This window comes from Carcharodon carcharias, chromosome 3, assembly GCF_017639515.1.
Source record: "Carcharodon carcharias isolate sCarCar2 chromosome 3, sCarCar2.pri, whole genome shotgun sequence".
Taxonomy (NCBI): domain Eukaryota; kingdom Metazoa; phylum Chordata; class Chondrichthyes; order Lamniformes; family Lamnidae; genus Carcharodon; species Carcharodon carcharias.
This window is the reverse complement of record NC_054469.1, coordinates 80,690,728-80,709,850: the sequence shown is the minus strand read 5'-3', so window position 1 is coordinate 80,709,850 and position 19,123 is coordinate 80,690,728. Positions and strand designations below refer to the sequence as shown.

The 19,123-nt window shown below is 41.0% G+C and overlaps 1 protein-coding gene across 8 annotated transcripts in view; it reads right to left on the bottom strand.

Moving 5' to 3' along the window:
* tbc1d5 (TBC1 domain family, member 5) overlaps window positions 1–19,123 on the bottom strand; it is a 554,754-nt gene that overhangs the window by 32,684 nt on the left and 502,947 nt on the right. For all 8 annotated transcript variants that reach the window (XM_041183651.1, XM_041183652.1, XM_041183650.1 and 5 more), the window contains one exon: window positions 2,874–2,953. In XM_041183651.1, the coding sequence (XP_041039585.1) occupies window positions 2,874–2,953 (80 nt within the window). The remainder of the gene's footprint in view (window positions 1–2,873; window positions 2,954–19,123) is intronic.

Below are 19,123 nucleotides of genomic sequence, written 5' to 3'. Positions count from 1 at the left end.
TTATTGTCAGGCCCAAACAACCAGTGATTCATTAGGAACAAATCTTCTTGTCTGAATCTAGTGGCATAAGTAATAACTGGAAATAAATATCATATTCATAGCAGTGAAAAAATGACATTTTATGGCATTAATTATACAGCTCAGCCATCTGTCAACTATTCTTCAAATGCTTCCATACAAAAGTAGAAAAGGGTAGGATGGTATGAGTGTGTAGTCATCACATTCAAAGGAACAGAAATGCAGAATTAATTATATTACATATGCTACACATGCAATAAACAATGTAATAGCTTAAATGGTTGAATAGTAAAAGTAGAGAAAAAATAACTTGTATTTGTATTGCACCTTTAACGTTACAAAACATCCAAAGGCACTTTTTTTTATTTGTTGCTGGAATGTAGGTGTATTTGGCAAGCAGCTTATAAAACAAACTACACTGGCATCATGTAAGGATTTATTAGGGCAGATGTCCAAAAACCTAGTTGAGGTAGGTTTTAAGGAGCATCATAAGGAGGAAAGTGAGGTAGAGAGGAAGAGGGTTTGAATCTGGGAATTCCAGAGCTTAGGACCCAGGCAACTGAAGGCACGACCAGCAATGGTCGGTTGATTAAAATTGGGGATCCTCATGAGGCTAGAATTAGTGGAGTGCAAATATCTCAGTGGGTTGTGTGGTCGGAAGAGATTATGGAGATAGGAAGGGGCAAAGTCATGAAGGGATTTGAGTCTGAAGAATCTTATATCGAGCTGTTGTTTAACCAAGAGCCAATGTAGGTCAGCAAGCACAGTGGTGATGGGTGAATAGCACTTTGTGCAAATTATGACATGGGCAGTTGAAATGCAAAAATTTAGAGCAAGGTAAAACTCAGAATGCATCATTTACCTGCGACACCTTCAACTGATCAATGTATGTATGTATGTATGTATATGTATTTATTTTCATGTATGTATGCCAAGAGCCTTATTAGCTTAAATTTATCTTCCATCTACTTTGGGGCATGCCCACTCTTAATGAAGAAAACCACAGGGGCAGTGTCCTTCTATGTGTTATATACTCTGATCATCTAGCCTTCACCCCATTCCTACACTACAAAGAAGTCCTACCTTCACACCAGTATAATTATTTTTGATGGCAAGAGTCTGCAAACCTATCTGCAGGCGAGTCAGAAAAATCGACTCACAAGTGAAAAGCTGCAGCATTACTGGCAGAATTGCTCCAGAGTTGAGAAACAAGTCCAGAGACGACCAAGATAGGCAATACGCTTGAAATGGCAAGAGGGGTGAACAGCTACTGAATTAAAAAGCAGGGAAAACATCTGTATTCTGTATTTATTGTAGAATTATAATTTCAGTTGCTAGAATAGAACTTTATAAAAGAACATAAGAACTAGGTATATGAGTACATCATTTAGCCCCTTGAGCTGGCTCTGCCATTCAATAAGGTCATGACTGACCTGATTGTGGCCTTAACTCCATTTTCCTGCCCACCCTCCATAACCCTTGACTCCCATGTTAAGCAAAAATCTGTCTAACTCAGCCTTTAATATATTCAATGACCCAGCCTCCACTGCTGTCTGCAGAAGAGAATTCCAAAGACTAACAGCCCACAAAGAAAAAACTTTCATCAATTCTCTTAAATGGAGGACGCAAATTGGAACACGTGTCTTCAGAGTACATATTTGGATATTATAACTTGAGCCAAAAGGTATACTGAAAGGTCAAAGTAGGGACTTTTTCAAGCCTTCCTAATTCAATTTCAGCTTTGCATTCAAACAGTCAACATGAAGAACATTTGGGAAGAGGAATAAAGTACTGATAGATGTACACTACTGTATTAAATATGAAAGCAACACTAGAATACTAATAATGCATGAATCTTATTATACTTGAGATTGTACAACCATTGATCCTATCCATGATGTTTTTCTGGGGTTGTCAATCACTCATTGGACATTTGGTTTAACGTAAACATGATTTTAAGGAAAGAGACTGCTGAAAATATCGCTGAGTGAAGAATACTTTGGAAACCAACTTCAGGCTGATGGGCCTGATGGTATTCCCAGACCTCTTCATGTCTCCAAAATGTGCACTTCACCCTGCTCACCTCCACCAATTCAAACACATGATAAGACACACCCCTCAGTGCTCCAGACCACATGTGAATGATAAACTCCATATAGCAAAGATTGGCAATCTTTCTCATCCATTTATTGTCCAGATGTCCGAAGATTATGCTGCCGTAATGCCAAAAAATGGTTGCAGGCTGCCTCTGATTTTGTTTAATGTCTGCTAGGAACTATTGTACTAACGTCATCAGAAAATAAAGTAAGCAGGTGTTGAATGCCAGTCTTGAGACGGATCAGAGACATTCTCTACAGATCATAAAATAATAAAAATTCAGCACTGACTGAAGAGGAGTATGAATTAGTCAACAGAGCCCATTTATCATGGGTAGACTCTGGCAAGTTGATACCATGGTACAAAAAAACAAAGAAACATGTATTGGAAACAAGCTTTTGAAAAACTTTTATAGAATTATAAAACAAAAGAACATTTTCCAGGTATCTGAACAACACCCAAGATTACCGCTGAAGATGGGAGGAAAAAAAATAACAATTCTATTGAGAATTAGTTCTTATAAACAGAAACATATGGGATGGTCACATATCCGTGCAAAGGCACAAGGTTCTTAAGGGGACCCCATTTCAATATCATTTTCACTCTTTGTTAATGGAGGTTTAATAAATGATGAAGATTGTAATACTGATCTTTCCCAAGTTAAATAGTATAAACACCTACACAGGATTTTAGCCACATTTAGGAAAAATAGTATCAGGCTTCAGCGTCAGAGAGAAAAAATGCAGCATTATATTTACCTGTTTAAGTCCAGCCAGTGATACCAGGACTTCGTCTTCCTTTTGAAGGCTTTCTTTTAGAATCACATCTTGTATTTTGCCTGTATCAAAAAAATTATGCATTACTTTAAAGTAGATTTGGCCTACGAAAAAAAGATACGCAATGTTGTGTTAGAATAGCAGCTGCTTTTCAAATATATTTAAGTATGTAGCAGTTATAATTTTACAAATGTAAATTTTTCATATCTAAAATGGTATGCTCAAAATTACAGGCTACAATCCCTAAATCTGAATTGTAATATTTCATATTTTTGTGCCTGCAATGGCTAATTATAAACATCAGCTGAATACTGATAACATTTTGAATGCATGAAAGACTGGCATGATAATGCCATGCAAAACCTTCGAGAGATATATTATTTAGTCAACAGAATCCAGTTAAAAAGCACACTTGACGGGCAACAAAATAACTTCTAACCATCATTCTACGACAGAACATCAAGGGAAACTGTGTTAAAAAAGACAGCAATTTTGGAATAGAATCACAGAATCACACAGTGCAGAAGAGGCCCTTCGGCCCATCAAGGATGCATTGACACATGAGAAATAACTGACCTACCTATCTAATCCCATTTACCAAAACTTGGCCCATAGCCTTGAATGTTATGACATGCCAAGTGCTCATTCAGGCACTTTTTAAAGGACGTGAGGCAACCTGCCTCCACCACCCTCCCAGGCAGCGCGTTCCAGGCCATCACTACCCCTGGGTAAAAACGTTTTTCCTCACATCCCCCTTAAACCTCCTGCCCCTCACCTTGAACTTATGTCCCCTTGTGACTGACCCTTCAACTAAAGGGAACAGCTGCTCCCTATCCACCCTGTCCATGCCCCTCATAATCTTGTACACCTCCATCAGGTCACCCTCAGTCTTCTCTGCTCCAACGAAAACAACCCAAATCTATCCAACCTCTCTTCATAACTTAAATGTTTCATCCCAGGCAACATCGTGTTGAATCTCCTCTGCACCCCCTCCAGTGCAATCACATCCTTCCTATAATGTGGTGACCAGAACTGCACACAGTACTCCAGCTGTGACCTCACCAAGGTTCTTTACAACTCCAACATGACCCACTACTTTTGTAATCTATGTCTCGATTGATAAAGGCAAGTATCCTATATGCCTTTTTCACCACCACACTAACACACCCCTCTGCCTTCAGAGATCTATGGACACACATGCCAAGGTCCCGTTGTTCCTCAGAACTTCCTAGTGTCATGCCATTCATTGAATACTTACTTGTCAAATTACTCCTTCCAAAGTGTATCACCTCAACTTTTCAGGGTTAAATTCCATCTGCCACTTATCTGCCCATTTGACCATCCCGTCTATATCTTCCTGTAGCCCTGGACACCCAACCTCACTGTTAACCACACGGCCAATCTTTGTGTCATCCGCAAACTTACTAATCCTACCCCCCACATAGTCATCTATGTCGTTTACATAAATGACGAATAGGGGACCGAGCACAGGTCCCTGTGGTACGCCACTGGACACGGGCTTCCAGTCACTAAAGCAGCCTTCTGTCATCACCCTCTGTCTCCTACAACTAAGCCAATTTTGAATCCACCTTATTAAATTACCCTGTATCCCGTATGCATTTGCCTTCTTTATAAGTCTCCCGTATGGGACCTTGTCAAAGGCTTTGCTGAAATCCATATAAACTACATCAACTGCACTACCCTTATCTATGGATCTAGTTACCTCCTCAAAAAATTCCATCAAATTTGTTAGGCATGACCTCCCTCTGACAAAGCCATGCTGATTATCCCTGATCAAACCTTGCCTCTCCAAGTGGAGACAGATTCTCTCCTCCAGAATTTTCACCAATAGTTTCCCTGCCATTGACGTGAGACTCACTGGCCTGTAGTTCCCTGGCTTATCTCTACAACCCTTCTTAAATAGCGGAACCACATTAGCTGTTCCCCAGTCCTCTGGCACTTTCCCCATGGCCAGAGAAGAATTAAAAATTTGGGTCAGGGCCCCTGCAATCTCCTCCTTTGCCTCTCTCAGCAGTCTGGGACACAAATCATCCGGACCGGGAGATTTGTCCACTTTGAAGCCTTTTAGATGGCATACATATTGGCCCAGATTTGAATGAAAAAATATGTTTGAATGACACACAGTTACTAATGAGTAAATCAACCAGCAATTTGTGGCAAGGAAGAGATACCCCTGCTAATTAACAATTGCTACAAGTTGCTACATGATCAGCGCTGTGCCACCAGTAGCCTCACAAAAACGACATCTTGCCCATAGCCTCCCAATGAGTTTTATGAAGTTGGTTTATTTGCATGCTAATTGCCTAGTAAACTCATGTTAGGTAGTTAAATTGCTGTAAGTACCTTATGATAACAACTGGCAATAACAACTGCCAATCAAGCTCCCTTTCCCAGAAAATGAACAATTATAATTCTGGAGTTTCATTCCTTCAGGTTGTGAATTACTTCAGAAGATTTAAAAAATTTCAAGCTGTTAATTGTTAGTTTTTTCTTACTTTTCCTTTGTCATTTTTTTCTCTTTTAAGCCAATCTCTCGTTATTTTACTGTCTGCACCTGATTTGACCTTGAATTCACCTAATCTAATTCATCATTCTTTACAGACCTCCTTCTGTTTATTTCTCCATCCTTTAGTCTCATTAGTTAAAGAGATACGCTGTTTATTTCATTGTTCGACCAGGTGTCAGAAGTCCTGTTGCTCTTTCTACATTGTTTTGAGTTTACACTTCCAGCAATTTTGTGGGCAGAAGTGGACAAATCCAAGGGGGCATAACTTAAGATGAAGTGATCCAGCAAAATCTAGGCCAATAAAGCATTTAAAGAGCAGGAGTAGGCCGTACAGCCTCTTGAGCCTGCTCCACCATTGAATAAGATCGTGTCTGATTGTCTCATCAACTCCACTTTTCTACCCTATCTCCATATTCCTCAATTCCCTCAGTGTCCAAACATACTCAACAAATGAGCATACACAGCCCTTTTGGGCAGAGAATTCCAAAGATTCACAACCCAGAGAGCAGAAAGTTCTCAGCCCTAAATGACTGATCCCTTATCCTGAGACCATGACCCCAATTTCTGGGCTCTCCAGACATGGGACACAACCTTTTAACATCTCCACTGTCAAGCTCTGTGAGAATGATCAGAGTTTCATACTTAAAAACTTCAGAGAATGTGAGGCCATTCTACACAATTGCTCCTCATACGAAAGCTCCCTCATCCCCAGAATCAATCTCGTGAATCTTCATTGCACCCCCTCCAAGGAATATATATCCTTCTTTAGGTAAAGAAACCAAAATTGTACATAGTACTCTAGGTATGATCTCACCAAAGCTTTATATAATTGCAACAAGACTTCTTTACTCTTATACACCAACTCCATTGAAATATTAGTGAACATACCATTTGCCTTCCTAATTTCTTGCTTTTACTGGACATTAATATTCTGTGATTTGCATACAAGGACACCCAAATCCTTCTGAATGACAATGTTCATCGTTCATCTAAAAAATTCTGTTTTCTATTATTCTCTTGCCATTTCACATTTCCCTACATAATACTTGGGAATTTGGTGTAGGTGAGAATACCTCTGGTAAGTTTTTTCTCAAACTATAATTTAGATTATCAGTCAGACTAACTTCGAACTACATAGCACCTCACCCACCTGCCATCCTACCACCCTACCAACTTACCTCACACACCCTACCCACTCACCTCACACCACCTGCCATCTTACCCATCCCACCACTCTATCCATTCATAAACATTTATCCATTCACTAACATTCACACTGGACATTTAAACTTACCATGCGGCAGTTAGTGCCGTAAAAAGGAACCATTTTCTTGTCTTCCCACGACACTATAGTGCTGCGATGGGGTTCTTCAAGGGACACTGCACTCCGCATTTCTGGAGAAGCCAGGCTCAGAAGACCCAGCAGAAATGTGGAGCAGTGTCTAGGCATGGAAACATTCAAGCGAAACGGCAATCCAGTGATGATTGCTGCTTCGTGGGAGATCTGGGCCATAGTTACTTCCAAATAAATCCTTTGCATATTTTTTAAATGGTCTTGAAAAAAAATCTAATGTTTTTGTTTATGTTTTAGTGATGCTTCTCATTCGCCCAGAACTTCACTCAATGATCCAATGCTTGCTTTTTGACATTTTGCATCTCTGCATTGTTACTTTTGGTCCCACTGTTTAAAAAAACTATACAATATTCATTACAACCCAAGTCTTCCCCCAATTCCTGGACACTTTAAAATGATAGCAATAATAGTTGCGTATTACTATTATGTTGTTTTTACTAAATTTTGCAAAGCCCAAATCTCAGCCAATTTAACATCACAAAGTTTCAGGATTCACAGCAGAAAAATCTTGGTATTTCTGGAGCACAGACTTCACTGAACTAGTACCAGTGATATCCACAACATTTTGAACTATCATTGGTGTTAAGCCTGATGATGACTTAAGAGAGTTTGCACACAGCTCTGTCCAGAAAAATGATGCAAATCACGGCTTTTTTGGGCAGTAAAAACAGCCCTCATGCAATATTGACACACTTGACTGCATGAGATGGTTTGGCATTCATAGTATATTGCTCATCACCTGGTTTACAAGTAAATGAACTTGTGTGCCAAAGGCAGTGAGTGATATGAAAAAAATAGTAATGGGTTATGACTATAATGCAAGATCTTTATAATTATATTTTTGTAATCCAGTATATCGCTAATTACAATAGCACAAAAAAAGGTACTTCACAAGAGTATTATAAAGCAGAGTTTAACACCAAACCACTTATGGGAATATAAGGTGAGCCACCAAAAATTTGGTTGGAGAAGTGGGTTTTAAGGAGTATCTTAAAGGAGGAAAGAGATGGAGAGGTGGAAAGGCGAAGGTAGGGAATTCCAGAGATTAGGGTCCAGGCAGCTGAAGGCATGGGGCCTTCAATGATGGAGCACTTAAAACTGAAGATGTTCAAGGGGCTAGAATTGTAGAAGTGCAGGTAACTCAGAGGTGTTTGTGACCGGAAGGGGCAAGGTCATGAAGGATTTGAAAACAGAATCACAGAATTATTACAGCACAGAAGGGGGCCATTTGGCCCATCATTTCTGCACTGGCTCTCCAAATTAGCAATTTGCTTTGTGTGATTCTCCTGCCTTCACCTCGTAATCGTGTACACTTTTCCTTTTCAGATAACAGTCTAACTTCTTTTTGAATGCTTCAGTTGAACCTGCCTCCACCACACTCATTCCAAACCTTAACCAGTCGCTGCGTGAGAAGGTTTTCTTTTATATTGCTTTACTTTTTTGCCAATTAATTTAAATCTGTGCCCTCTTGTTCTTGATTCTTTCATGAGTGGGAACAATATCGCCCTGTCTACTCTGTCCAGACTCCTCATGATTTTGAATACCTCTATCAAATCTCTTGTCAGCCTTCTTTTTCCAAGGAAAACAGTCCAAACTTTTCCAATCTATCTTCATAACTGAAGCCATTCACCCCACAGAACCATTCTCATGAATCTTTTCTGTACCCTCTCCAATGCCTTCACATCCTTCCTAAAGTACGGTGGCCAGAACCGGACGGAATGCTCCAGCTAAGGCAGAACTAGTGTCTTTTACAATTTCAACATAACTTTATTGCTTTTCTACTTTATGCCCCTATTGATAAAGCCTAGGATATTGTATGCTTTCTTCATCACTCTCTCAATCTGACCTGTCACCTTCAATAAATTATGCACATATAAACTCAGGTTCCTCTGCTCCTGCAACTCCTATAGAATTGTGCCCTTTATTTTATATTGTCTCTCCATGTTCTTCCTACCAAAATGAATCACTTCACACTTCTCTGCATTGTACTTCATCTGCACTTGCCTGCCCTTTCCACCAACTTGTCTATGTCCTTTTGAAGCTCTACACTATACTCCTCACAGTTTACAATGCTTTCAAATTTCCTATCATCCCCAAAAGTTGAAATTGTGCTCTGTACACCACAGTCAAAGTCATTAATTTATATCAGGAAAAGCAAGGGTTCCAACACTGATCCCTGGGGAACTCCACTCCAAACCTTTCTCCAACTCAAAAAACACTCATTAACCAGTACTCTGTTTTGTGTCACTCAGCCAATTTCGTAACCAAGTCATGACTGTTCCTTTTATTACATGAGCAATAACTTGGCTCACACGTCTGTTGTGGTACTGTATTGGGCAAATTTTGGATGTCCATGTACGCCACATCAACAGGGGGATTGCCCTCATCAACCCTCTCAGTTACCTCTTCAAAAAAACTCCAGTAAGTTAGTTAGACGATTTTCACTTAGAAATCCATGCTGGCTTTCTTTAACTAACTCGCATTTGTCCATGCAACTGTTAATTTTGTCCTGAATTATTGTTTCTAGAAATTTCCTTGCCACAGAAGTTAAACTGACTGGCCTGTAGTTGCTGGGCTTACCTTGCATCCTTTTTTGAAAAAGGTTTTAGCATTCGCAATTCTCCAGTCCACTGGCATCACCCCCAAGTCTAAGGAAGACTGACAGATTATGGCAAGTGCTTCTGCAATTTCCACTCTCACTTTTCTCAGTATCCTTAGATGCATTTCATCCAGTCCTGCTTCCTCATGCACTTTAAATGCAGACATTCTAGCCAGTACCTCCAACTTATCAATTTTAACGCCTTCTAATGTCTGAATTAGCTCCTTTAACACCATGGCCTGGGAAACATCATCTTCCTTAATAACAGCTGAACTAATTGCATATAACATGGCTTAAATGCTGGGTATACAAGAACAAACCTCTACTCCCCATCCCATTCTTAAGGTGAAGGTCAAGTTGAGAGTGAGAGTGAATTATCCATTAATGAATAACGTAATGCAGATCAGCATAATGGTGTTGTTAAACTAAAGGTTCAGATTATTATTGTCCAACTTCTGAAATTGTTTGAACATAATAATAAAGTTCCTCTGAAACATAACCAGTTTTGGAACTCTCCTGTGCAATATGACAATTTGGAGACATACCAGAAAAAAACATGAATAAGAACAGAACATAATTCCAGAGTATAGGTCATAGAAGAACAATCTGCTAGAATGTATAGCAATTATAAAAGTCTTAATTTGTAAGATAATTATTGATTTGCAAGTACATTACAGTTCTTATTCCTAAACAGATCAATCAAATGCTGCTGCACTCCAATCAATAAAACCAGTTCTAATGAGTATATAGCATACAAAGATATCAGTTTTCTTACAGCTGAAGCTGCCATTAATTAAATGCTAACTCAGTTGAATACCAATAAATTGAATACTAACTGGTTAAGTGCTTGCTTTGACCTTGGGAAACAGCAAAATATGATCTTGGTTTACAATAGTACTTGCAGAATCTTCTTCAAACACAGATAAAGAACTTTCCTACATCTTGTTGGGACAGTTGTTGGGAACAACTTCTTTAATTCTGATCTGTAAACAACTTCTCAAAACCATAGCTGCACCAAAACCAACATTAACCTGCCCAATAGAAACATGGACACTGAAATGTTCTCCAACTAAATATTAGGAAGACCTATGTCATTGTCTTCTAAACTGCCACAAACACTGGCGACAGTCTGAGGTTCAATCAGATTGTTGGCAACTATGATGCCATATTTAACCCCAAGATGAGATTCCACCCACAGATCCATGTCATGATGAAGACTATTTCAACCTCAGAACATCACAGGACTCCACCTCTGCCTCAGCTCATCTGCCACTGAAACTCTCATCTATGCCTTTGCTACCGCAGACTTGACTTATGCAACAAACTTATGGCTGGTCTCCTGCCTTCCACCTTTCATAAACTTGAGCTCATCTAAAACATTGCTGCCTGTATCCTAACTTGCGCCAAGTCCCATTCACTCATCAGCCCTGTGCTCACTGGTCTATATCAACATCCAGTTAAGCAATAACTCCGATTTTAAAATTCTCATTGTTGTTTTCAAATCTATCCATGGTCTTGCCTCTCTTTGTCTATCCAACCCTACCACTTTCAAAGATGTCTACGCTCCTCTTCTTCTGGCCTCTTGTGCATCCCTGATTTTATTTGCTCCACCATTAATGGCCATGTCTTCAGCTGCTGAGGCCCTAGAATTCCCTCCCTAAACCTCTCTCTCTCTCTTCCTTTAAGATGTTCCTTAAGACCCTATTTTTTTTATCAAACTTTGGATCATGTGTTGTAATATCTCCTTATGAAGCTTGGTGTCAAATATTGCTTGATAATACTCTTGTGTAGCACTATTTTACTACATGACAGGCAACATTCCCTCTAGTTTTTTTTGGAGTGTGAGGGTGATTAATTTAAGTGCGTGGCCCCTTTAAATTTTTTTGTGTTGTCAGCACTGGAGTGCTGTGTTTGGCTATAATAGAGTGCTTCAGTTGATGTTTGGTGACTGAGGGGGGAGGTGCTCCTTCCCTTTTCTACCTTTGCTCAAAGAAAAGCAGCGGCCTTGATAAGTAGGAACTGGTGAGTACATTGGAAAAGTATAATATTTTTAAAGTTCTTATACTTGGATTTAACTGTGAAGCTCCAGGAATAAGGGAAATTTCGGGCCAATATAATAAAGTAGTATAAATAATCCAAAGTTGAATAAAGTTAACGTAAGGGAAGTAGAGTTAAGACATGGAAGGGCAGCTCAGTCAAGCGGAATGCGTGTTCTGTAATATGCACAAAGTCATGGACGCTACCGGTGTCCTAGCTGACCACATGTGTGGGAAGTGCTGTCAGCTGCAGAAACTTGAGCTCCGGGCATCAGAGCTCGAGCGGTGGCTGGAGTCACTATGGCACATCCGCAAGGCTGAGAGCTACGTGGATAGCACGTTCAGTTAGGTGGTTACACTGAAGTTTAAGAGCCTGGAGACAGGGGAGGAAATGGGTGACCACCAGGCAGTCCAAGAGAAATGGGCAGGTAGTGCAGGAGTCCTCTGGGGTCCTGCTCACAGATCGGTTTTCTGTTTTGGAAGCTGCTGAGGGCACTGCTTCCTCAGAGGAGAGCAGTCAGAGCCAAATTTGTGGCACAATGAGCCGTACAGGAGGGGAGGAAGAAGAAAGAAAGAGGGATTCATTGGTTAGGGGAACAGACAGGCGTTCCTGTGGCCATAGACGTGTCTCCAGGCTGGTATGTTGCCTCCCTGGTGTGAGGGTCAAGAATGTCACAGAGCGGTTGCAGGTCATTCTTCTGGGGAAGGGTGATCAGCCAGAGGTCGTGGTTCACATTGGTACCAATGACTTAGTAGGAAGGGGGATGTGGCCCTGCAGTCAGAATTTAGGGAGCTAGGTAGGAAATTAACAAGCAGGACCTCTAGTGTAGTAATCTCTGCCACATGCCAATGAATACAGAAACAGGAGGATAAGGCAAATGAATGCGTGGCTGGAAAGATGGTGCAGGGAGGGCTTTAGATCCCTGGGACACTGGGACTGGCTGTGGGGGAGATGGCACCTGTACAAGCTGGACGGGTTGCACCTGAACAGAGCTGGGACTGAGTTCCTTGTGGGGCGTTTTGCTAGTGCTGCTGGGAGGGATTTAAACTAACTCAACAGGGCTGTGGGAACCAAGAAAAAATATTAGAGAGGAATACCAGGATGTACAAAATACTGGGAGGGACAGATATCACTAGTATAGAGAATAGTAAGTTAAAAGGTAAAGTTGGGGCAAGGGAGAAAGTAACAAAATCTAAATCAGGGTTACTATGCATGTATGTGAATGCATGGAGTATAGTCAATAAGACTGGGCAGTTACAGGCGCAGATTGCCATGTGGAAATATGATGTTGTGGCAATAACAGAGATCTGGCTCAAGGAAGGGCAGAGCTGGGTGTTAAATATTCCTGGGTACAAGGTGTTCAGAAGAGATAGGAAAGGAGAGGGGTTGGTGGTATTGGTTAAGGAGAGCAATGCAGTGCTGGAGAAAGAGGACATCCCATTGCTTGGTGTAGTCTATAGACTGCCAAGTTGTGAGAAGGACATAGAAGAAAAATCTGCAGGGAAATTACAGAGAGATGCAGGCATTATAGACTGATTTTAATGAGCTTTAATTACCCGAATGTAGACTGGGACAGTGGTAGTGTAAAGAGTGGGGAGGGGCAAAAGTTCCTGGAGTGTGTTCAAAAGAATTTTCTACAGCTGTATGTGTCCAATCCAACAAGAAAAGACCTGTTTTGACCTGGTTCTTGGAAATGAGGTGGGCCAAGTAGATCAAGTGTCAGTGGGGGAACATTTAGGAGACAGTGATCATTGTATTGTACATTTTAGGATGATGATAGAAAAGGATGATAGGCAATCCAGAGTAAAAATAATTAACTGGACGAGTGCCAACTTTGATGGGGCAAGAATGGAGCTGGGCCAGACAGATTGGAACAAAGGATTGTCAGGAAAAACTGTCGCTGAACAATGGGCTACCTTCAAAAGATCATTGGTTTGGGCACAGTCAAGGTATATTCCATCAAAAAGGAAAGGTAAGACAAACAAATCCAGAGCTCCCTGGATGAAAAAGGAGATTGAAATTAAGATAAAGAGGAAAAAGTACGTTTATGACAGGCGTCAGTTAGAAAATACAATTGAGAACCAAGAGGAATACAAAAGGTTCCAAGGGAGGTGAAAAAGCATATTAGAGAAATGAAGAGGGATTATGAGAGGTGGCTGGCAAACAACATAAAGGGGAATCCCAAAGTCTTCTGTAGGCATATAAATAGTAAAAGGGTGATAGAAGGGGGAGTAGGGCTAATTAGGGACCTAAAAGGGAATTTATACATGGACACAGGGGCCATGGCTGAGGTATTAAATTAATACTTTGCATCCATCTTTACCAAGGAGGTAGATACTACCCGGCCCATGGTGACAGATGAGGAAACTCCGTCACTGGAAGGGTTCAATTGATAAGGAGGAGATGTTGAATAGTCTGTTGGTACTTAAGAGTTGTCAAGGCGCTGGGACCAGATGAGATGCATTCAAGGGTATTGAAGGAAGTGAGGGTAGAAATTGCAGGGGCACTAGCCATAATCGTCCTTTCTTCCCTAGATTCAGGGGTGGTGCCAGAGGACTGGAGAGTTGCAAACATTATGCCCTTGTTCAAAAAAGGTTGTAAGGATAAGTCCAACAAAGACCAGTCAGTTTAACTTCAGTGGTGGGCAAGATTCTAGAAACAATTATTCGGGATAGAATTAGTAGTCACATGGAAATATATGGGTTGATAAGGAAGAGCCAGCATGGATTTCTAAAGGGGAAATCGTGTTCAGCTAACTTGGAGTTTTTTGAAGAGGTAACAGAAAAGGTCAATGAGGGTAATGCTGTTGATGTGGTGTACATGGACTTTGAAAAGCCATTTGGTACAGTGCCACACAACCGACTTGTGAGAAAACTTATTGCTCATGGAATAAACGGGACAGTAGTAATGCGGATACAAAATTGGCTGAAAAATAAGAAGTAGAGAGTAACGGTCAATGGATATTTTTCGGGATGGAGGAAGGTTTGTTGTTGAGTTTCCCAGGGGTTGGTTTTGGGACCCTTGCTGTTCCTGATATATGTTAATGATCTAGATCTTGGTGTGCAGGGGGCAATTTCAAAATTTGTGGACGAAACGAAACTTAGGGAGGGTTGTGAACTGTGAGGAGGATGGTGTGGAACTTCAAGAGGATATAGACAAATTGGTGGAGTGGGCAGATAGCTGGCAGATGAAGTTCAATGCGGAGAAGTGGGAGGTGATGCATTTTCAAAGGAAGAGCACGGACAGACAATATAAAATCAGGGGTGAAATTTTGAAGGGGGTGCAGGAGCAGAAAGACTTGAGTGTATATGCTCATAGACCATTGAAGGTAGCAGGACAGGTGGAGAAAGCAGTTAATAAAGCATATAGGATCCTGAGCTTTATTAATAGGGACATAGAGTACAAAAGCAGGGAGGTTATGCTGAACTTATATAAGATACTCGTTAGACCTCAGCTGGAATATTGTGTACAGTTCTGGGCACCATATTATAGGAAAGATGTAAACACATTGCAGAAAGTGCAGAAGAGATTTACAAGAATGGTTCTAAGGATGGGAAACTTCAATTTTGAGGATAGATTGGATAGGTTGGGATTGTTGTCCTTGGAGAGAAGGTGGCTGAGATAGAGATGTTCAAAATCATGAGGGGGCTGGACAGAGTAGGTAGGGAGAAGCTGTTCCCACTCGTAAAATGATCAAGATTGAGAGGGCACAGATATAAAGTGGCTTGAAAAAGAAGTGTGACGTGAGAAAAAACTTGTTCACACAATGAGTGGTTCAGGTCTGGAACGCACAGCCTGGAAGTATGCTGGAGGCAGGTTCATTCGAGGCATTCATGAGGACATTAGATGACTATTTGAATAGAAAAGGTAGGGCAATGACACAAGGCCATAATGCTCATTTGGAGAGCCGGTGCTGACATAGTGGGCTGAATAGCCTCCTTCTATGCCGTTAAGATTCTGTGATTAAAGAGGTCGATTTGTGCATAGCTTGTGCAAAGATTTTCTGGTTGTTGCACGGCTTACAGGGGCTATTAACTACAGGTGATACATAAATATTAGTTGTTGCTGTATTATGTGTCCAATACATATGAGCTTTTGGGTTTGGAATCTATATAATGGTACTTGCATTCCTGTAGTACTGCCTCATTATTTGATCCCAAATTGCTCCTTGGGGAATTTGCAGATTGAGAGAGATTGGATGCTTGCTGCCAAAGCCCTACAAAATTGAGGCAATTATATTTGTTGCTGATGATGGATCTTGCTTTTTTAACAGATTAATAAAGGCATTTGTTTGCGTTCTGCTTTATTTACTGGGAGTAGCATTAAGGCACATCATATTAATGGAATGGAAGGATTGAGAAGTGTGATTGTTGTCACTCAGTCTAAGCCACTTATTAAATGTACAGAAGCTGAATCCAAAATAATACAGGGCAGACTACAGAAATCATTATGCTCTTGATTCTATTTATACTTTTTAAAAGTGTTAGATATGAAAATAAATAAGACATATTAAGACTGCACTTCCAACATTTTTTGGGCAAATCTTCAAGAACAGGGAGGCAGAATTTAGAAATTGGCCATAGCCTAAAAATAGCAATGCACATAAAAGTTTGATATACCAGCAATGACAACTTGTATTTATATAGCAGCATTTACTGAAAAAAAAAATGCTTCTGAGCACTTCACGGAGGTGTAGTCAGACAAAATCAATGCTGATACATCCAGACATTTGGAGGGACCTCCGAATGTTTGGTGGTAGAGGAAGGTTTTATGGATTGTCGAGAAGGAAGTGGGAGATGTTCAGGAGAGAATGCCTAGAGTTCCTCAACATCTAAAGGTATGGCTGATGAAGATGGGTTAAAAGGAATTGGGGATGCACCAATGGTGAGAGCCAGTGGAACAGAGAAGCTGGATGGAGGGTGGTTTGTATGGCTGGAGGGGGTGATAGGGATAACTTGGGAAGGTGATAAAGCAATTTACACAAAATGTGGAAAATTCTAAGTTTGAGACAATGGATGACTGGGATGCAATATAGGTCAACAAGGAATTGTGCTGAGGATGAGTGCAGCTTGATGAATTATAGGCTATGAGCTGCAGAGTTTTTGCTGAGCTGAAGATTACACAGGGTGGATAATGGGAGAATGGCTATGAGAGTGCTGGAATACTTGAATCCTGAGGCATAACGGAAGTTTCAGCTGCAGATGGACTGGGGTGGGTGATATCACAGAGGTGGAAATAGGTGATCAAATTTACCATCTTTCAGGTAACATTTGAAGCAACTTAAACATATTTACTCACCATGGCTTTATGCTCTTTCCTTAGACTCTTGTCCAGGATATTGTGAGCAAGAACTTGAGCTCATTAACCCATTTTGAAGTGCTACCAGTGCCCTTGGAGCTCCAAAATCAACATAGTTGTCCACACACTCACACGAAAAATTGCATTGGACATCATATTGGTGCAGGTGTTGAGGCACACCATGAATGTCTGCTGGAAATATATAGACCAGGCATATCATGGCAGCAACATTTGACATCAGCATGCCACTTTTGAGCTCAAAGCTTCAGTCAACACTATCACACAGCTACACAGACATTCAGCAGCAGGAGGGACTTCAGTGCTATTTAAAGGGATCAGGTTAGTTGTTGATTATTATCTTCTGGCTATTGTTGCAATTCTACAATGCAAGTGTTTGGTGCTTTCCATGGTTGTTTTAAGTTGCAAAAGTCTATAAGGAGTGGTAGGGCTGAAATACTATTTGATGACTGCATAAACCATTTGTTCCTAGGCATGAGTCAACTAGTAGGCATCCCCCTTGGAATACAGTGCAACTTGGAGAATGAACATAGAGTGGATCATGCTGGTGGAAGATGGGGAGGAAAAGGGCTCTCAGCAGAAGGTCATGTGTACCTAGGGTGTTCAGGGAGTAATTCTCCTACCCGAACCTTAGTGAGAAAAAATGTGTGCAACATCTGTGTATTTAATAAGGATGTCCTCACTGAAATCTGCCACCTGCTGCAGCCACAACTGCAATTTCAGGACAAGGCAAGGATGGCATTTCCAGTGGCTGAAGTTAAATGTGACGACGAGAGTATATGTGACTGGTTCCTTCCAGGTTGGAGATGGTTCCTTCCAGGTTGGAGAAGATATTTGCAACATCTTCAAGTATGCCATTGACTACTGTGTAAGGGAGATCACTGAGGTTTTTTATTCAATGAGACCTAACCTACATTTTAGTCTCACTTATCAGAAAGAAACAGGCAAAGCAGAAACACACATTCTCTAGGATGACAGCTTCCCCATGGTCTGGGGTGGCATTGGCTGCATGCATACTGTTTTGTGGGTGCCGATTGTGAACTCCATCATATACTGGAACTGTAAAGGAACCCACTCCCTCAAAGTCCAGCTGATGTGTGACCGTAGGCAGGGAATCATGCAGATCATTGCCCAGTATCTTGCAGCAGCTATAATGCCTTCAATTTGTGGCAGTCAGTTACGCCAACTATCTTTGAGGCACAAACATGTGGCTACAGGTCAAGAAGGGCTATGGGCTGACAGCATGTTTGATGACTTGGTTGGACAAACCATGCACATGTGGGCAGCATGCATACAAAGCCATAAAAAATGTGACAGACCACTGGTGTGCTCAAACAATGTCAAATAAGGCATATGACAAGTAGCTGAGAAGCAGGATCATGAAGAGGAAGAAAGAGGAAAGGAGGAGGAAAGCTAAAAGACTCCTTTTTGACTGGCTATCAATAAACTGGCTAGCTAACAGGCAGAGTGTCAAGGGTAGGAGGACAAATGTTGTATTCTTGAGAGAGGACCAAAAGTTTGTGCTTCATGATGCCACTGCCATTTTCCCAGGGCAGAGCCTTAGCAATTCTAGTAATCTGTGGGAAGGCAGATTGTTGGACTGCTGCAGCATTCTGCGAGCCCCTTTGCACACTGTAATCTGTAGCCATGACAGCATATGAACATATGAATTAGGAGCAGGAGTTGGCCATTTGCCCACTCAAGCCTGCTCCACCATCCAAAAGGTCATGGCTGATCTGATTGCAACTATAACTTCACATTTCCACCTACCCTGATAACCTTCCACCCCCTTGGTTATCAAGAATCTATCTACCTCTGCCTTAAAAATATTCAAAGACTCTCAATGCCTTTTGAGGAAGAGAGTTCCAAAGACTCACTTTCCTCTAAGAGAAATTTCTCCTCATCTCTGTCTTAAATGAATGACCCTTTATTTTTAAACAGTGACCCCTAGTTTTAGATTCTCCCACAAGAGGAAACATCCTCTCCACATCTACTCTTCAAAATCCTTCAGGATCTTATATGTTTCAATCAAGTCACCTCTTACTCTTACAAAATCCAGTGGATACAAGCCTAACCTGTCCAACCTTTTCTCATGAGACAACCCTCCCATTCCAGGTTTTGGTCTAGCAAACCTCTGAACTACTTGCATTTACTTCCTTCCTTAAATAAGGAGACCAATACTGTACACTGTACTTCTGATGTGGTCTCATCAATCCTCTGTGACCCATGGCAACAGTCTTAGCAATTACTGCAAGCTCAATTTACATGACAGTAATCTGAGTTTCCACTGCAGCAGTCAGACATTAGTTGGCTGCTGCTTATGCTGCAATGTGAGCTGAGACATCGACCATCAGATGCTAGATCCTGCTTGAGTTCAAAAGCATGAAAACAGAGTTGGC